This window comes from Otolemur garnettii, unplaced genomic scaffold (assembly GCF_000181295.1).
Source record: "Otolemur garnettii isolate 467f Iridium unplaced genomic scaffold, OtoGar3 scaffold00005, whole genome shotgun sequence".
NCBI lineage: Eukaryota > Metazoa > Chordata > Mammalia > Primates > Galagidae > Otolemur > Otolemur garnettii.
The window spans coordinates 20,893,085-20,912,095 of record NW_003852400.1 but is presented as its reverse complement, the minus strand read 5'-3'; the positions used below and the strand labels follow the sequence as shown (position 1 = coordinate 20,912,095).

The following is a 19,011-nucleotide window of genomic DNA, read 5'->3' as shown; positions in this document are numbered from 1 at the left end:
GCCTGGGCTGGGGATTCGAACCCGCCACCTTAGGTGTATGTGGCTGGCGCCTTAGCCACTTGAGCCATAGGTGCCGAGCCAGGAGGTCTTTTATTAAGTTAATTTTAAGGAATTTGCTGAAATATAATGGGTTTGCATAACATATGTATATGATGTATATGAGAAATTTTTTTCCAAAAAAGTCAAAGCTATATAGTAAAGTTATAGCAAATCTTCTCCTCACTAAAATGATTTGTGTTAATAATTTGCAGATCTAGCTAATCCACTGAACATGCCTAAAAGTCCCCCCAAAAAACAAATTTTATGATTTTCAATATCTTCAAATACATCCCTATGTGTAAACATAAGCCTATAATACACTCAGCACCAGATAAGAAGATAATTCTTGCCTAAATTTATATTCAAAAAATAGAAACAAATGTAGAAACTATTTTACTAAAACCACATACAATAAAAGTTTAAGGGAAAAAGGCAAGGTAGATAGATAAAAATACTGATTTCAATAAATTAAAGCCCAGATACATTAATCTCTAAAGACTATCCTGGCAATAAGAGTCATTTCATTTCAAAATTAGACCCCTTTCCACCATGCCATACAACTAACTGGTAGAAACTCTCATGGTGACAAATAGTTTGCATGCTTTTAACACAACATAACTAAAATTATTTACAACTAGTATTTTTTAATTACTTTATAAAAATCACCTCCAAATTTCAAATAGAGAATTATAATACACAGACCTGGGTGAACAGGTATAACTGGTGCACTATAGCACAATTATTTGTATAGTTATAACCAAAGAGATTCAAAAAAACCAACAAGTAAGTAAATAATTGGAGAGGTAATCAAAAAATAAAAGATAGACCAAGAAGAGGAACTTGAGCTGCTGAATTAACTGCCCATACAATTTCCACGCAGACATCAATTCTCTCATCTGCAGAGCGTAACAGAAAGAGATCTAGGCAAGGAACTGAGAGCCAGGGGTTCTAGCAGGCCACAATTTGCCAGTCATATATATCCTGAAACAACAGACCATAAACAGTGTTAGAAACACCTGGATCTTCCTATTTCATCACTGGTTAAAGTCATTCATTGGTTACTAAACACCGAATATTGAAATTCAGTTCAGGTTCCAATTAAGGTGAGTCTCATTTGGTGTAAGACCAGGCATACCATGGCAGAGAAGCACGGCATTGAAAATAGCAACGGAAGTCTTAGATGAGTCAATTTAGAAAGCATTCAAATAGTGAGACATCTCCAAGAACTAAATAACACACCTTTAACTAAATAACATGTTTTAAAGCTAAGAAGAAATGAGAAAGAGAACTTTAATTACCAAATATCTCTTTGTGTCCAGAGCTATTTCCCACTGTCATTCTTCAACTGAAAGCTAGTAGCACCAATTTATTCAGCAAAGGTTGTGAGGTGAGGGGAAAAGTGCCAAAAGGCATAAAGTCTTTGAGAAATATCTCAGAAGACATGTAGAAAAGAAGGAGAATCTTCAGTAACCCAAATTTCTTTTATAAATCCCTAACCTCCACAGAGACAACAGGCATGTTCAGGAGTACCATGGTGATCACAACAGTAACAAATACCATGGCGGCAGGACAGCACCAAAAAAAGCCCAGCACAGCATTTCCACCATACTTCACCAGCCAAACACCAAAACAGACTCTTTAACCCAATCTTTCACAGAATCCACAGATGTGATTTCCCGTTTCTCATCATTAACAGTTCAGAGTAAAGCTTGGCACCTCCCACTTCTACTATGACATCTCAACCAACTACTTGACAAGCTAATGATGAAATTAGCTTATCAAAGCCAGCAACATCTCAGCCTTGATTATAAATAGTAAGTTTAGGTGATTTTCCAAGAACAGTGTCAATGCAGAAATGAATATAAATTTGAATTTGAAGGATACGATGAAAGAATGCTGTGTTGTGAAAGCTGCTTTAAATGCAAAGGAAAGCAGTAAATAAAAAAAGAAGCGGCCAGTCTTTTACTTTTTATGTAATTTACTTTTATACCTACTACTAAATCTCTTTTACTAAATTCCTAAAAAGTTTTCAAGGAAATGCTTTTCGTATGAAAACATCAAAATAAAAAACCATCGGGGGAGCCTTAATGCATTATTTTGTTCTTGTTTCACACTGAGACTTAGCACTCTAACCACATCCTAACAAACAGAAAGGAAACAGATGTTTTGGCACCCTCACAGAGATCCACAACTTCCGGCACCCCGACCCTTCAAAACACACACACACTGATGGATGGATTTCAAAAAACAACAAAGGGTTATCAGTATCTTTAGATGAATGCTGTTGGCACTGCTGTGAGCTCACATCATCAGAAGCTGCCAAGGAGGGGGATATTCCCACTTATCCTTTGTGAAAATATGCTAGTGGTCAAAACACCACTAGGCCCAGGGAGTTAAAAAAACAGGCGGTCTCATCTGTCAGGCATTTTATCATTAATACTAAGTATGTATATACACATAAAGACATATAATGTACCATATTATATAAGAATGCCAAGGTGGACCTAAGTAACTAGCACCTGATAGACTGTGAAACAGAAAGTTCTTGTTAGTACCAGTCTCAGGTTTTGCTAATTGCTACTAAATACCTTAATCAAACAGAAAACTTGGTGTTATAAAATAAGCAAAGCATGTATAATTAGAATATATAATTATCTTTCAAAATTTCAAGAGATAAAATGCTGTTAACCCCTTATGCTGATATCACCAAAAAAGGCAGTATTTAACTAAAAAATATTATCAAATAAAAAATAGTGTTTGGGGCAGCTTTCAAAAATGTCCTCCCAGTGAATTACTTTTTGTTTTTGCTGGCAGCTGTGTGGCATCTTCTAACAATAGTTTGGGTCTTTCATCTTTTATCCCAAATCCCTTTCCCCCCTCAAAAAAAAAAAAAGAAAAAAAGAAAAATCACCCACCAGTCTAAATTACATTGATAGTGATAGGTTTAAAGATTCTCAGACGTGGACAGTAGAGAGGCCTTGCCCGCCCTAAGCCAGCTTCAAGTGAAAAGAAAACCCCTCTACTTCCGCCAAGACAGGAAAGGCTAGTTACTCAGATAACTACAATCCAAACCACGTGCTCCACTATGCACTCATCGTCCCAGAAAATAAAAATTATGTAATAATTCATTTTTTTGTTGGTTATTTCTAATGCGATTCGTTTTTGAATTACATTAGAAATAACCAAACCACCATACCAAAATCCAGTTAAACCAAGCTAGACAACCCACTTCTCCTCTCACCTGCCCCACGCTTTCCTACTCATGTCATTGTTCCTGCTAATTTCCTCTGTATCCCTGGACCCAACCATGGACGCTGTTCCTGTGGTATCACTGAAACTATGTTCCAACTCAAAAGCTGCCATTTCCCGTGAACAGTAACATACAGGTTTCCCTCCTTGGCTTCAGGAGCCGTGTTATCCCCTTTGACACTTTGTGCTGTTAGAACTTTTCGTACTCTACTTCTAATCATTATTAATGTGACCTTACTAGATTATAAACTCTTTAAAGTCTTATTTATCCTTGCTGAGCTGAACCCTTTACTAAGTTATAAAAGCTGAGTAATGATAAGGGAACTAGTTTACACTTAGCAAGTCAAAATGTGGAGGAAATGAAGTCTTGTATCTTCTACCAGCATCCATAAAATCCCAACAGGCTAGCTTATTAGTGTGCAAGCAGAATAAAATTTCAGACCCTCCACAATTCCTAACAATCCAGAGAGAAAACAGGGAAAAAGGAAGAGCTGATTCCTTACCTATCTTCTGACCATTAAGGGTTTGGTTTGGTTTGGTTTTGCTTTGTCTTGTTTTGTTTTTGAGACAGTCTCTCACTCTGTTGCTCAGGCTACAGTGCAGTGGCGTCAGCCTAGCTCACAGCAACCTCAAACTCCTAGGTTCTCAGCCTCTGAGTAGCTGGAACTATAGGTGTCCACCACCAAGCCCAGCTAATTTTTCTTTTTTTTGGAGAGACAGGGTCTCAACTTTTGGTCAAAATGGTCTTGAACTCCTGAGCTCAAGCAATCCTCTGCCCTGCACTCCCATGGGATTACAGGATTACAGATGTGAGCCACTGCATCCAACCTCTGATCATTAAAGTCTTAATTTTAAAAATATCAAAATCTACTTTTTATTTTGCCTTAAGTATCTAAAAATTCATATATAAATTCATATGCAAGAAAATAAGTTAGGCATTATATATATATATATATATATATAGGAATAAACCTGACAACTGAAGTTTTAGTTCATTCTAAGACTACCCTGAAGCTCTAAAGTAAATAATAATATCCCTTGAACTGAAAAGGCTGCTCTCTTTGACCAAATATTTAAATTTGTAGAATTCATCAAGAAGGGAAAGGTCCACTGACCTATCCAAACAAATCAACCAAATTAACTTCAACAAGCAATGAAATGTCCCAGTTTAATTTCCTTAACATTCCAAGTATGCCTGAGTGATAAGAAACACAAATTATTTTTGATATGCTATCTTCTAGAATCTGACAATTAAGCTATTAAATATAAATAATCAGCATTCATGAGTTCAGGGAAAGAGATAAAAGCAGACACTGTTGATGATGAGTGTAAATTGAAACACACTTTCTAGAGGGCAATTCTGGAAATGCAAACCAAAAGCCTTTAAAATGTAAAGCCTTTGACAGCGCAATTTCATTCCTCAAGATTTATCCTAAAGAAATAAACATATATGTAAAGATTTAGTTTTCAGAATATTTACGATAGTGCTGCTCATAATCACAAAAGCTAGAAATAACATAAACATCTAAGAACAGAAATCTAGTTAATTAATCCACAGGATCTCTTACCCTGAAATACTGTCAAGCCATTGAAAGTTATGCAGCTAGCATATTTAATGAAATGAAAACTTGTTTATAACATAGCAAGTGAGAAAAAGAGTTGTAAGACTGTGCAGCTAATTTTAAAAGTTGTCTGCTTATGTATATATTAAAAGAACTCGCTTTTATATGCAGACATACATAACTTTTATTTTCTTCTTTTTTTTTTTTGAGACAAAGTCTCACTTTCTTGCCCCCCATAGAGCGCTATGGTGTCATAGCTCACAGCAATCTCAAACTCTTGGGCTCAAGCAATCCCCTTGCCTCAGCCTCCTAAGTAGCTGGGACTACAAGCACCCACCATGATGCCCAGCTATATTTAGAAATGGGGGTCTCACTCTTGCTCAGGTTGGTCTCGGACTCCTGAGCTCGGGCAATCTACCTGCCTGGACCTTCTATAGTGCTAGGATTACAGGTGTGAGCCACCCCGCCTGGCCTGATTTTCTTCTTTTTATTTATCTGTCTTTTCCCACAATAAATATGTTTTAAAGTTATGTAACTTAAAATCGGTAAATTTTGGCCAGCACAGTGGCTTACTCAATTCCTGTAATCCTCACATTCTGGGAGGCCAAGGCAGATAGAGTGCTTGAGAAGTTCAGGAGTTGGAGACCAGGCTGAGCAAGAGTGATACACTATCTCTACTATAAATAGGAAAAAAAAAAATCTATCAGCATGTTATTGCTGGCACCTGTAGTCCTAGCTACTGGGGAGGCTGAGGCAAAAGGATAGTCTGAACTCGAGACTAAGGTTGCTGTCAGCTATGGTGATGCCATAGCACTCTACCCAGAGTGACAGAGGGAGACTCTGTCTCAAAAAATATATAAATAAAATTGTAAAAAATATATGTAAAATTTTAAAAGTATGTCAATAAACAATGGTTACTCTGAGTAACAGTAATCTGCACTATGTCTAATTCTATATAGATTGTTAGCAACATAAAAACATAAACAATCGACCAGCTTAAGAAGTCAAAAAACAGAAAAGGGATAAAGAAGTTAATTCTATACAGAACCCAAAATAGGATGGGTTCTACACACTTAAATTTAGCTCTGAACTTCTTGGCATCTAATCACTTATAGAAAAGAATCAGCGTATTCTCACACTATTTGATGAAAGAAAATACATTAATTCTTTACAACACAAAGTGTCCTGAAAATTTAGGAACACAAATACATTTTTGACTTAGAATAGGAATCTGCCTTGAGGTTTTTGTATCAGTACCAAAATAGACTATATCTTCAACGGGAATCTTACAATTATTAACCCTCAAAAAAATTGACATTTATTATAATCTAGTATCAAAAATATTTTTTATAAGAATGAAACATTAAAAGCCTAGAAGAATAAAATACTAGGCTAGTCTTCAGCTTGCTTTCTACAATGTACTGCTGTACAGCACCTGTTAAGGTGCATGGCACAGAGAAGACAGTTCGACATCAGCACTTTTTCCCTCCCAGTTAACCTAATCAGACTTGCTGTCAACACCACAACAATCAGATACAAACACAGTAATCCAATTTACTCAAGAAACGTTTACTAAACACCTTCCACGTACCAGATACTGCAGTGGATTTTAAATGATTTTTTTCTAAAAGAAACACTATATTTTTTTCCCAAAGTATTACCAGTTCATCATAAAAACAGAATTCATAAATCATTAAGACCAATTGGAAATCCACAATGGAAAAATGGTTGAGAAAACTTTAGCCAGCTTAGCCAACTCTATTATCCTAAAAATAATCGATAACATCCCAAGTAACATCTTTTTTTTTTTTTTATGAGACAGAGCCTCAAGCTATCCCCCTGTGTAGAGTGCTATGGCATCACAACTCACAGCAACCTCCAACTCCTGGGCTCAAGCAAGTCTCCTGCCTTAGCCTCCCAAGTAGCTGGGACCACAGGCGTCTGCCACAACGCCCGGCTATTTTTTAGTTGCAGCCGTCATTGTTGTTTGGCGGGCCCGGGCTGGACTCGTACCTGCCACCTCAGGTGTATGTGGCTGGCGCCTTAGCCACTTGAGCCACAGGCGCCGAGCCCCAAGTAACATCTTAAAATAAGCTCCCCAGGGAATCCATCAGCCTGCCAAAGAAATGTTACTAAAAAAAGAAAAAAAAAATGAGTACTACATAAATTTTCAAATAACCCACAAAGGGTTTCTCTACAAGGTCACTAAATAAAATGTCTCCAAATGGTGTCTATAAGTTTCTCTATAAACTAATATACATTACATCAAGAGGTAAGTGAAATTGCAAACAGGGCTTAATTTTTTAAGCCAACAAAATTACCACTATAACCCTTTACATTACCCTTTCCAAGAAATGAATGAAATTAAACTCTCATTTGGAAATTTTGCTACTAAATATTAGCCATTTATTTGGGCTTCAAAATACCCATCCTATTTTTTAAAAGAACCTAAATGACTAGCCTAAAAATAGTAAGGCAATACATTCAAGAAAAGGAGGGAATCTAGACTGAAAGATAAACCATAAAGAGAAAAACTATGCTTCTAATTCAAACATTTAGAAAACAGGGTTTAGTAAGGAAAAACAAAATCAGTACATTCAATTGCAAAAAGAGTTCAAAACATGGAAAACCAACTAAGCTTTTAAACCAGGAGCAATGGTGAAAGGAAACAAATGACAGAAATTCCGTGACACAACAGAGCTTAAGAACTCTGAGGTTATGGTTACCATAATACAGAACATTAACTTGGCCCCAGATTTCTTTCTAAGGGTTTTTGTTTTTTTTTTTTTTTTTTACAAATCAGTTAAATTTCACTCTAGCTCATTTAGACTGATACCTGAGAGTGGTTTAAAATAACATTATGAATAAAGCAAGCAGATGATTAGCTGTTTTCATTTACAACTTTTTCCTTTTAAAGGAAGCAAAATTATTCCCTATTCACAGGAATTTCATCTCCTCCTTACTCTATCCCATACATCTATCTTATTTTTTTTTTGAAGTACTAAATCTGTTTTTTTTTTTTTCATTAAATCGTAGCTGTGTACATTAATGCAATTATGGGGTACAATGTGCTGAGTTTTTATACAATTTGAAATAGTTTCATCAAACTGGTTAACATAGCTTTCACCGCATTTTCTATCTTAACAGCCAATGTTATTTTAAAACACTATTTATAATTAAGGAATTGGCTTCAAACTTCTGCTACCGTACACAGAAAACAAACTGCCAAATTGCCTAGGCTTTCTTCTCATTTCCAAAATGTGTCACGATCACCCCTTCCACATGTCATCTGAGAACTTCTTTCTCACCTGACCCTCCATGGCCACACACTTGGGCTCTCACAAAAGCACACCCTCAGTTACTTTTAATCAAAGGCTAAAATGATTTCCCACTGCCATACACTGAAAAATTAAGAAGGTTACATTCTTACAAGGCTCCTGCAGAAATTGCAAAGCCTAGATATTTGTTACCACCAAGAAAATGTATTTAAATTTCTTTTCATCAACTTATTTATTCAACTTCTGAGGCTTCCCTCCAAGTTTTCGTCTCCTGAGCTAATCACTACCTTTTATAAAACTCAGTTACCAAAAATTCACATTGTTTCATCTCACTAAATAATAGCTAGAATTGGTAAGAAATGATTTCTTCCTAATCTTACCTGCTTTAAACATGTCAAACATGACTCAATATTATGAAATAAATTAACACTTAGGTTTCAGAGATTTCTGCATCCCTGTCTGTAGCAGTAATATCTAGAAGTCTATGGGTAATTTTTAGGAGGCCAGAGAATTGCTGAACTTCCTACATTTTTTATTGAGAACAGTGCCAAAGAAAATGGGCTACCCTAAGGTAAATCACAATCTTTGCCTTATAAGTTATCTATTTTCTTCATCAAAATTCCTCCACAAAACCATCACTAATATTTGCTACTATTCTCACCAACTCAAACCAAAACTATGTCAACTAATGTTTTAGCACAGCTAGAATATAAACCAAAAATGTACAACTGTGTTGGATGAATAATATATGTGACTGCAATTGTGTGTGATTTCTATTACTAAGCTCTAGTATTTTAATAAGTCATTTGTTTCCTTAATTATATATACCTCACAAACTATCACATATACATAAATGATGTTAAAATAATGAACACAAGTTTCTTGTGGGTAATATTAATGAGCATTTAATGCAAGATGAAATCAAGAAGGATTGATATTTGTTATGTGACATATATAGCTACTTAATATATATTTTACAGTTAGTTTCTTAAAAAGGTGAAAGAAATCCAGAAGAAACATGAGATGTTAAACATTGACCCTGAACACAATTTTTATTCACTAAAATGTATAATCCAAGTATAACTTTCAGCTTTCTGTTTATATAAATGCACAGAGGACTTTTTCAAGGAGCATAAGCACAGTAGGCTTTTGGCTTTTAAGTATATAAAAGTGGCAACAAAACAACTATACCTCCCCCCGCCTCCCACATAAAAGAATATGGCTGGACAAAAACTTAAATTGTTTAAAATATTCACTTTAATTTTTAAGAATTATTTTCTGCTTTAACAGAAAAATCACTAACTTGTAATAAATTGCTTTATTGGGTTAATGGCATTCATAGAATCAAAAAATAAAAGTGATTGTGTATTTAATTTTAAAATATATATTATCTACCTAGTAACATATATAAATAAGGAAAAGCACATTTCAAAATTATTAACATTTATCCAATTATGGATATACTTAAAACTGTATATTTAAAATATAATTATGGAACTAAATCCTACTTAAAGTTAATATTCGTAAAATTTGTAAATCATCTTCATGATTTATTAAAATATTTTAAAAAGACATTTTTAGACATATTAACAATGATCCCCTGTCATCATTAACAACCCTTGCCAGAATATTTGCCGTAGCTCAGGTCAGAAAAATCTCTCTGGTTCCTAATAGATAACTAGAACTTCTAACAAAGAAACTTAAAGAATGAAGATTAATTTCACACTAATTCCTAGAGATAATTACAAAAGCGAATAGATACCTACTTCCTAGAACTGTCACAACTTCCAGAGCAGACATTAAACTCAGGTACATCTCTAGTGAGAGACGCAGAGCGTTCCTGGGCTAGAAAGCTCATGATAAACACTGACCTCCACACTGTCGAATCAAGCGGTCAATTCGGCAATGTCCCCATATTCAAACCCTCAGCAGCATGTGATGCAGGTTCACACTGCATTCCTCCTTCACACTTCCACAGCACCATTACCTCCTCTTCCTCCTGTGCAGCTAGCTGTTACTCCTCCGTCTCTTTGAGTCTTTGCTCTTCTAGCTAATCCCTGAAAGTCACAAGGTCTGGGTCCCCATGTCCTCTTTATCTAAAACTTTTGACTCCAATCTCCTTAACCAGTATCATGGCCTTAAATACCAGTAGGTGCTGATGACTTCCCAGTCTATAACCTCAGCCCTGATCTCCCCAGATTCTTTTACCCAACTGCCTTCTCAACAAGCCACTTAAATGGTTAGCAGATATGAAACAGAACTCTTGATCTGCCACTACAGTCCAGCTCCTTCCCAGTCTTCCCTATAAAAGCAAATGACGCTACAGTTCTTCCAATTGTTTATCATTCGCTTTTTCTCACATTCTATCAGGTGCCCGAGCTTTTTTCTTCTCTGCCATATATCTAAGAAGAGTTGTCTTGGGCCATACAGTAAATACATGAATATTAAGCTGATTAGCTAAAAAAAAAAAAAAAAAACATACCCAAGGTCCATGCACACATTTTAATGATATCCAGCACCACAGATAGCAAAAAGTATCCTCACAAAATCAGCCAGAGGCCACAGCACATCAGTAGGACCCACTACTAAAACAGAGCCTCAATTAGTCCACTTCCTAGGTATTGGGTCATATCACCCACAGACTGGTGTTTCTTTAAGAATGAAAAGTAAAAGCTATATACAGAGGCTGACAAAGACACAAAAAGACTGAATATCTGTACGGAAAACCACTGATGATCACTTAGCAGTGGTTCCCAACCTTCCTAACTCCACAATGTATTTACATTGTTACAAAGGGGTTGAGACCCACAGGTGAGAACCGCTGGCTTAGAGGCACCTCGATGCAATCACAGAAGACAATTCAGAGCCTGAGAGAGAAGGGTAGAAGTCAGGAGAAGGTAGAGAGTCAATTTAGAAGCAGCTCTAATCTCAGTAACCGTTACCATTTGTATGACTAAGTTCTCAGTTTCTCTATAAGGAAAAAAACAATATGGGAGAAAAAAAAAAAAAACTTTTGACAAACATCTGTTTGTTTGTTTGTTTTTTTTACCAGCATCCTGAAACAGTAGGTGCAAAGAAAAAGGGAATATGAATTTAAAGAAAGACATATAGATAGTAATTACGTTACTACGTACTGTACAGAGATCTTTATATTGCAGCTTTTGGAATTTAGTGTCTGTGTTCTCAGCACATAGTTCCACATAACCAAGAACAACTTGAAACACGGTATTGTGAATGGCTTGGGTGAAGTGCATATGAAGCTGATCCATTGCTGTCTGTGAGAAGAAAAAAATACAGTATAATTTCTTGTTATTAATATAAATTTAAATACATTGGAAAAACACAGGAAAAACATCTTTACCAGTTATATCTATAGCACAAAGGTCACTATTATTCCTAGAATTATAATCACAGTGTAGGTGATCTGCAAATAACATAACCACAACATATAGTGCTCAAGATAAATCAGAATCCTGAGTACTATTCTGTTGCTCTGTATTTATAACTGGTACTATCTTGCTCTTTCATAATCCACCTCGGGATCCCCTCTGCCACCTGATAATAATTCTCATATGTCATTCAGGACATTTCTCAATGGTTGCTTTCTCATAGAACCTTTCCTGACTAACCAACATAAATCAGTCCTTTCCATCACTGCATCTATTTGCTCTGATTTATATTTCTTTGTAGCACTTGTTACCAGCTGACATCACATTGACAGGCGTACGCAACAGAGATATGCAGGTTCAATTCGAGACCAGCACAATTTAAAAAATCACTATAAGGTGAGTCACATGAATGTTTTGGTTTCCTAGTGCATATAAAAGTTATGTTTATACTACACTACAGCCTATTAAACGTACAATAGTATTATGTCTAAAAAAATGCATGGAGCTTAACTAAAAAATACTTTATTGCTAAAAAATGGAGTCATAATCTTTTTTGCTGGTGGAGGGTCTTGCCTCAATGTTGATGGCTGCTGACTGATCAGGGTGGAGGTCACTGAAGGCTGGGTGGCTATGGTAATTTCTTAAAATAAAACAACAATACAGTATATCACATTTGACCAACTCACTTCCTTTTAGAAAAGATTTCCCTACACATTGCGGGGCTGTTCGACAGCATTTCACCCACAGTAGAACTTCATTCAAAACTGGAGTCAATCCTCTCAAGCTCTGCCTTGATTTTAACAGCTAAGTTTATGTAATATTCTAAATCTTTGGTTTTCATTTCAACAATGTTCACAGCATCTTTACCAGGAGTAGATTCCATCTCGAGAAATCACTTTCTTTGTTCATCCATCAGAAGTATCTTCTCATCCATTCAAGTTTTATTATGTAATTTTAGCAACTCAGTCACATCTTCAGGATCTGCTTCTAATTCAAGATCTTTGGCATCTACCACCTCTGCAATGACTTCCTCCACTGAGGTCTTGAACCCCTCCAAATCCAAGCAAGGCTGGAATCAGCTTCTCCCAAACTCCTGTTCATGCTGATATTTAGATTTCCTCCCATAAATCATAAATGTTTTTTTTTTAACTGTTCGGGATTCATTGAGGGTACAAGAAATCAGGTTACACTGATTGCATTTGTTAGGTAAAGTCCCTCTTAAAATCGTGTCTTGACCCCAAAAGGTGTGGCACACACCATTACATCTACAGTGGTGAATCCTTTCCAGAGGTTTTCAACTCACTTTCCCTATACCATCAGAGGAATCACCATCTATGGCGCCTATAGCCTTACGAAATGTATTTCTTAAATAATAACACTCAAAAGTCAAAATGACTAATCCATGGAATGAAAAATGATTGTTGTGATTGCAGACATGAAAACAACTTTGAACTTCTTGTACATCTCCACCAGAGATCTTAGATAACCAGGTGCATTTGTCAATGAGCAATGATATTTTGAAAGGAATCATTTTACGAGCAAGAGGTCTCAACAGCGAGCTTAAAATGTTCAGTAAACCATGCTGTAACAGATGTGCTGCCATCCAGGTTTTGTTGTTCCATTTATAGAGCACAGTCAGGGCAGATTTAGGATAATTCTTAAGTGTCCTAGGATTTTTAGAAGGGTAAATGAGCATTGGCTCTGACTGAAGTCACCAGGTGCACCAATCCCTAGCAAGACAGTCAGCCTGTCCTCTGAAGCTTTAAAGCCAGGCATTGACTTTTTTCTAGCTATCAAAGTCCTAGATGGCATCTATTTCCAAAAGAGGGCTGACCTACAGTAGAAATCTGTTGTTCAGTGTAGCTATCTTCATCAATGATCTCAGCCAGATCTTCTGGATAACCTGCTGCAGCTTCTCCATCAGCATGTTCTTTTTCACTTTGTACTTTTACGTTATAGAAAAGGCTCTGCCCTTAAAGCTCATGAACTAACCTCTGCTAGCTTCAAGCTTTTCTTGTGCAACTTCTTCACCTCTGCTGGCCATCATAAAATCAAAGAGAGTTAAGGTCTTGCCCTGGATTAACCTTTGCTTAAGGAAATGCTGTGGCTGGTTTGATATTCTGTCCAGACCACTCATACTTTCTCCATGTCAACAATAAGGCTATTTTGCTTTCTTATGTGTGTATTCACTGGAGCAGCACTTTTAATTTTCTTCAAGAACTTTTCTTCTCTCACTGTACCTGCATACTGCATCACATGTACCCTTTAAGGATATATAATAGTTAAAAAAAATTTTTTTGAGACAGTTTCACTCCGATGCCCTGGGTAGAGTGCTGTGGCATCATAGCTCACAGCAACCGCAAACTCCTGGGCTTAAGCGATCCTCTTGTCTCAGCCTCCCAGGTAGCTGGGAGTATAGGAGCCTGCCACAGTGCCCAGCTAGCTTTTCTATTTTTAGCAGAGACAGGGTCTCGCTCTTGCTCAGGCTGGTCTCAGGCTGTTCTCAAACTTCTCAGCTCAAGCAATCTGCCCATCTTGGCCTCTCAGAGTAGTAGAATTATAGGCATAAGTCACCATGCCTGGCCTAAAAATTTTTAAACAGAACTTTTCCTCTGCATTCACAGCTTGGCTAACTGGCATAAGAGGCCGGTGGGGAGTGGGCTGAGCTGGCAGGGCCCCCACAGCCCGGGTGATGCTCAGGGAGCGACCCCCAACCCCTTCTCCTCCCTTAACATTATCTTCACCTGTCAGAATTCACACGGCCCAGGCACACTTCATTATTAACAGCCCAGTTTGTCCTCTTTAAAGTTGATCTCTACCTCACGTGTTAAGATGTATGCGATCTTATTAAGACACTGTATAAATAAAGCGGTTTCCACGGTTCAGTGGCTGGCTGCAGTCATCAGCTGTGTCGGGCCTCCTGATGCCAGCCCAGCTCTCGACTCCCGTCTTTCTTTGCCCCTCCTTGTCTTTCATTGCTTTGTATTTCTTCATTTCCCCCTTTCCACTCAGATCTACTCTCCCAACTCGCCCCGGGTCATGAGAGGTCCCTCTCTTGTGCCAGCGTGTGACAGAGGCCTACCTTTCAAACTATCTCAGTTTCCAACATATCCTTCTCACTAAACTTACCTGTTTCTAGCTTTTGATTTACGGTGAGCAATATGTGACTCTTCCTTTCACTTAAACACTCATGGGCCATGGTAGTTATTCACTGGCCAAATTTCAATTTTGTTGTGTCTCGGGAAATAGGATGGCCCAAGGAGATGGAGAGAGAAGGGAAAATGGCAGGTTGGTAGAATAAAATAAGGTATGCTGGTATTTCTTTAATACTTATAGTCCTCATGAAGGCCTAAACCCAGGGGCCTGTAGTAATACACATAGTAAGTACCAATAAATATTTAAGGTATGGAAGACTTAATCTCATATGGCAAATGAGAAATTATAGTTCTATTTTCAGAAGTCTTTAAACATGTTTCTTAAAATTGCCACATCTAACCTCTTGGATTTTTTTTTCTTAGGTATGGCTTAAGACATGAAAATAAGAAACAGTAAAATTTCCTTATTCAGAATCTAAATGTAATGGAATTTGAATAAAGTCTTAAATTCCCTTCTAAAAGAGGGGACCATGTAAGAGAAAGAAGCATTTACGTTTATTAATCAAATGTTGTATAGATAAATGTAAATCCTGGACACACAAAAGACACTATTAATTTTCAAAACATGGCACTTGTTTCAAATTTTTCCAGGAAGCCCTTGAAAAGGAGTATGCAAAACTATGCTTTTTGAAAAAAGTTATGACATTGGGGGGATAACAGAACCCTTTAAAAAATGATATATGCAACAGATCTGTCCTATAGCTAAATGCACACAGTGTACTAAATTTACATAACATTTTGAGGGACTCATGCTGGCCTACCTAGGAGCCCACAAAGCTCCAAATTACAAAGTCCTGTTTTAGGACCAAGAGCTGAGATAAAATAGTCTCCCGTTGAATTATCTTATATATTTTCATAAAACCTACATAAAATTGAGAAAATATTAAACCTGACAAAGATCTCATAGTTCACAACAAACTTCTATAATGTTTTAATCATACCACATACATACTGAGTCCATGTGAACAACTATGCTACCCCTGTTAAATTCGGCAGAAAAATGTACTCCATTAAATGAAACTTTTAACAGCACTACATTAACAATATTCAGACTTAATCATGAAGGTCAACAGATTGATGATTAGGAAAAAAACAAATATTCTTTTGAAACAAACCTGTGTCTTTCCAAGCAGTCGATATGCTTGTTGAACTTTTGTATAATGGTTAATATCAAAATTCTTGCAGATTTTGGAAAGAGCAACATCCAGCTGTTCCTACATAATTAAAAGAGGAAGCATGAGGTAGTTAAGAAATTAGGTTTTCAAGGCAATGAGAAGGAAATATTAAGACTAATCTCTCACCTCTAATGTCTAAATATATTTGCCATCACACTGAATTTAGTAGTAAAGAAGTTTAAATAAAATTATAAATAAGTTCTAACTGTAATTTATTAGCTACTGTAATCAAGTTATCAAGTTCACTGAGATAGTAGCAACATATTTTTGTTTTGAAACCCATGCCTAGTGTTTCAAAGGAAACAAAATCAATATAATCATTTCTTAAAGAATCTTATTTGTGATTTTTACTTTACTTTATGTTTCTGCAGGCATCTGCTAAAATATTGTAATTTTTAAGGATAATGAACAAAATTTGTGAGACTACTGAAAAATAACAATCTTTCTGTAATCACTGAAAAGTAATTTTCACCAAAAATACACAGACTTTAAAAGTATAAAATTCAAGATTGAAGCTTATGTATCTAACTAAATATACTACCCTGTTTATGGGTTTATATTTCAGTGACTTCATTTTCAAATAATAGTTTTCTATATAATTATATAATAATATTGTATATTAAGAGTAAAGGAATATTGCACTCTTAATAGAAAGCCCTCATTAAAAATATTCAGGGAATTGTTTATACAAGGGACTCAAAGAAATTGTTTTTGTGATTATCAAATTGGTATTCTTACAGTTAACAAATAAAAGCACTTACAATCAAAAACTACTTTCACAAAAGGTCATTTGAAACGCCAACTTCAATTTTAATAAGCACTCTTATCAGGAAAACAATAAAATAAAATACTAAAAGAAACCAAACATTCTCACTAAATTTATTAAACTGTATACCTTCCTTTGCAAAGACTGCAAAGGAAATCTACATATATGTAAGAGGAAAAACAGAGCCTCATGCTCACAAGGACACACCTTTTCCTTTCTAGTTTCTACCTTTTTGATGAACTGTATGTGGTATCATTATGAGGTTTAGGAATTTAGGAAGATTTCCATTAGCCAATAATCACTCATAAGTAAATTAACTCCCTCAAATAAAAAAAGAGAACTAGTTGATATTCAAAACATAGTTAGTACATGGCTATTCCAGAATTTACCAGAGAACATAGCTATGACTAATAGTTTGGGGATTTTTCTGGAAATGGTGATATTTTCAAACACTGTTTGGAAGTCCCATAATTCCAAAAGTATTAATGAGTTTACAAGTAGATTAAGACTAATTTGACCATGCACAGACATTCCAAATGAAAAACAAGAAATAATGTATAGTGATCTAGAAACCCAAAAGCCAAAACACAGTGTTGCACCTATGCTATTCAAAAATCTCTGAAAAGAAAGTCACTTATGAAATAACGCTTCTTACCTCAATTTGTTCTAAGGTATCTTGCAGCTTTGAATTCAGTTCACTATTAAATAAAATAGAGTTAGATGAGTCTATCTTTCTAAGAGACAAAGTAAGTACTAACGTACAAGACATACAAGCTGAATAAAACATCCAACAAATTCAAAGAGCCACAGTAAGAGGAGTAAGATGTGCTGCTGATTCCACAGACAGTGCAGTAAGGCAAGACAAAGAAATGAAAGAAAAGAATTAGAAGGGAAGGAGTAAGGGTCATCGCCAGCAGCAACAGGATTATGTGAGTAGAAAATCCAAACTTACAACTTAAGAACTAAAAACTGATAGCAATTTTTAAAAACAGTAAGTACAAATAAAAACTAAAATTTCAAAAATAAAATTAATTACCTACATATTAGGAAGAGAGAACAAGAAAATGAATTTTTGCAAACACCATATAGGAACACCAATGCCTGAGGATAAGTCTAATAAAAATATACAATATAATACCGAAATAAAATAAATTAGACCTAAATACATAAGGTATATGTAGATACATGAATACATGAAGCATTTATCAAGTTAAAAGATTAAAACCTTCAACACAGTTCTCACCAAAAGGATCTCTTAGAATAACTGAATTTCTAATCGAAATTCTGATTTCTAGAAACTGACAAGCAGCTTCCAAAATTTATATGGAAATTCGAAGGGCTAAGTATAGCCAAAACGATCTTAATGAACAGTGTTAAAGGACATATACTACAATAGATAAAGTCTCCTTATAAAGTTTCACCAATAAAACAATAGAACTGGTATAAAGATACATAAGCAGATAGTAGAACTAAAGAAAGCTAAAGGGTAAACCTGGCTTAAACAGATACCTGACAAAGGCTCCCACTGGCTCATAAACACGAAAATAGGCACTCGAGTCCATTCACCACTCAAGAAATGCAAATTAAAACTACAAAAACACAGTAACAAATGACCAGAGTGGCTAAAAATACATTTAGAAAATTAAAAATGTCTTCACTCAATGTCAGCAAAGATGTAAAGCAAGTGGAAGCCTCATTCAATGTCAGGGTGAGGGGAGACGGAGAAACTCAGCACGTGCTCTACATCCCAGCCGTTCTAGTCCTGCGTGTACTTCTAATAGAACTGTACACACAAGCCTTGCAGGATTATTTCTAACAGGCAAAACCTTGAAACAACACAATTGTCTATGAATAATTAAATGGGTTAAGTGTGATATAATCACACAATGACTACAGCAATGAAAATTTATCACCTGAATCTCAGAGGTGTTGGGCAAAAGAAGTCAGAGCACACTGTGTGATTCCAGTCATTTAAAGTCCCAAACAAGCAAAACTAACTTTAGTGACCGAAGCCAGAATAGTCATTGCCTTAGTTTGCCCTGGAAGAATGATGGCGATGTGGCATGGGAGAAGTTTCTACAGTATTAGAAACATTCTACTTCTATTTCTAGGTGGTAATTCTGCAGTTATGTTTCCTTGGTAAACATTTATTGAATTATAAACTTAATCTTTTACTAGATTTTTTTCCCTTTAATTTTTACTAGGTTAGTAAAAAAAAAAAAAAGAACATTATTTGAATTACATCTCATTACTAAACTTTGTGATGTCTAACAAAACAAATACGTTGAGAGAAAATATTTAAAGGAAAAAGATTAAAATGTAATTATTCTTAAAACAGTAAGAACAAGTGGCAGATATACTTGAACACACCAACACATATAAGATTGTTTAATAAAAT

General features: G+C 35.7%; 1 protein-coding gene across 3 annotated transcripts in view; it reads right to left on the bottom strand.

The window, feature by feature from the left end:
- Positions 1-19,011, bottom strand: part of VPS50 (VPS50, EARP/GARPII complex subunit) — a 126,092-nt gene that overhangs the window by 68,903 nt on the left and 38,178 nt on the right. For all 3 annotated transcript variants that reach the window (XM_003782671.2, XM_023518795.1, XM_023518793.1), the window contains 3 exons: positions 17,269-17,311; positions 15,788-15,886; positions 11,263-11,403 (listed from right to left, as the gene is read on the bottom strand). In XM_003782671.2, coding sequence (XP_003782719.1) covers positions 11,263-11,403; positions 15,788-15,886; positions 17,269-17,311 — 283 coding nt within the window. The remainder of the gene's footprint in view (positions 1-11,262; positions 11,404-15,787; positions 15,887-17,268; positions 17,312-19,011) is intronic.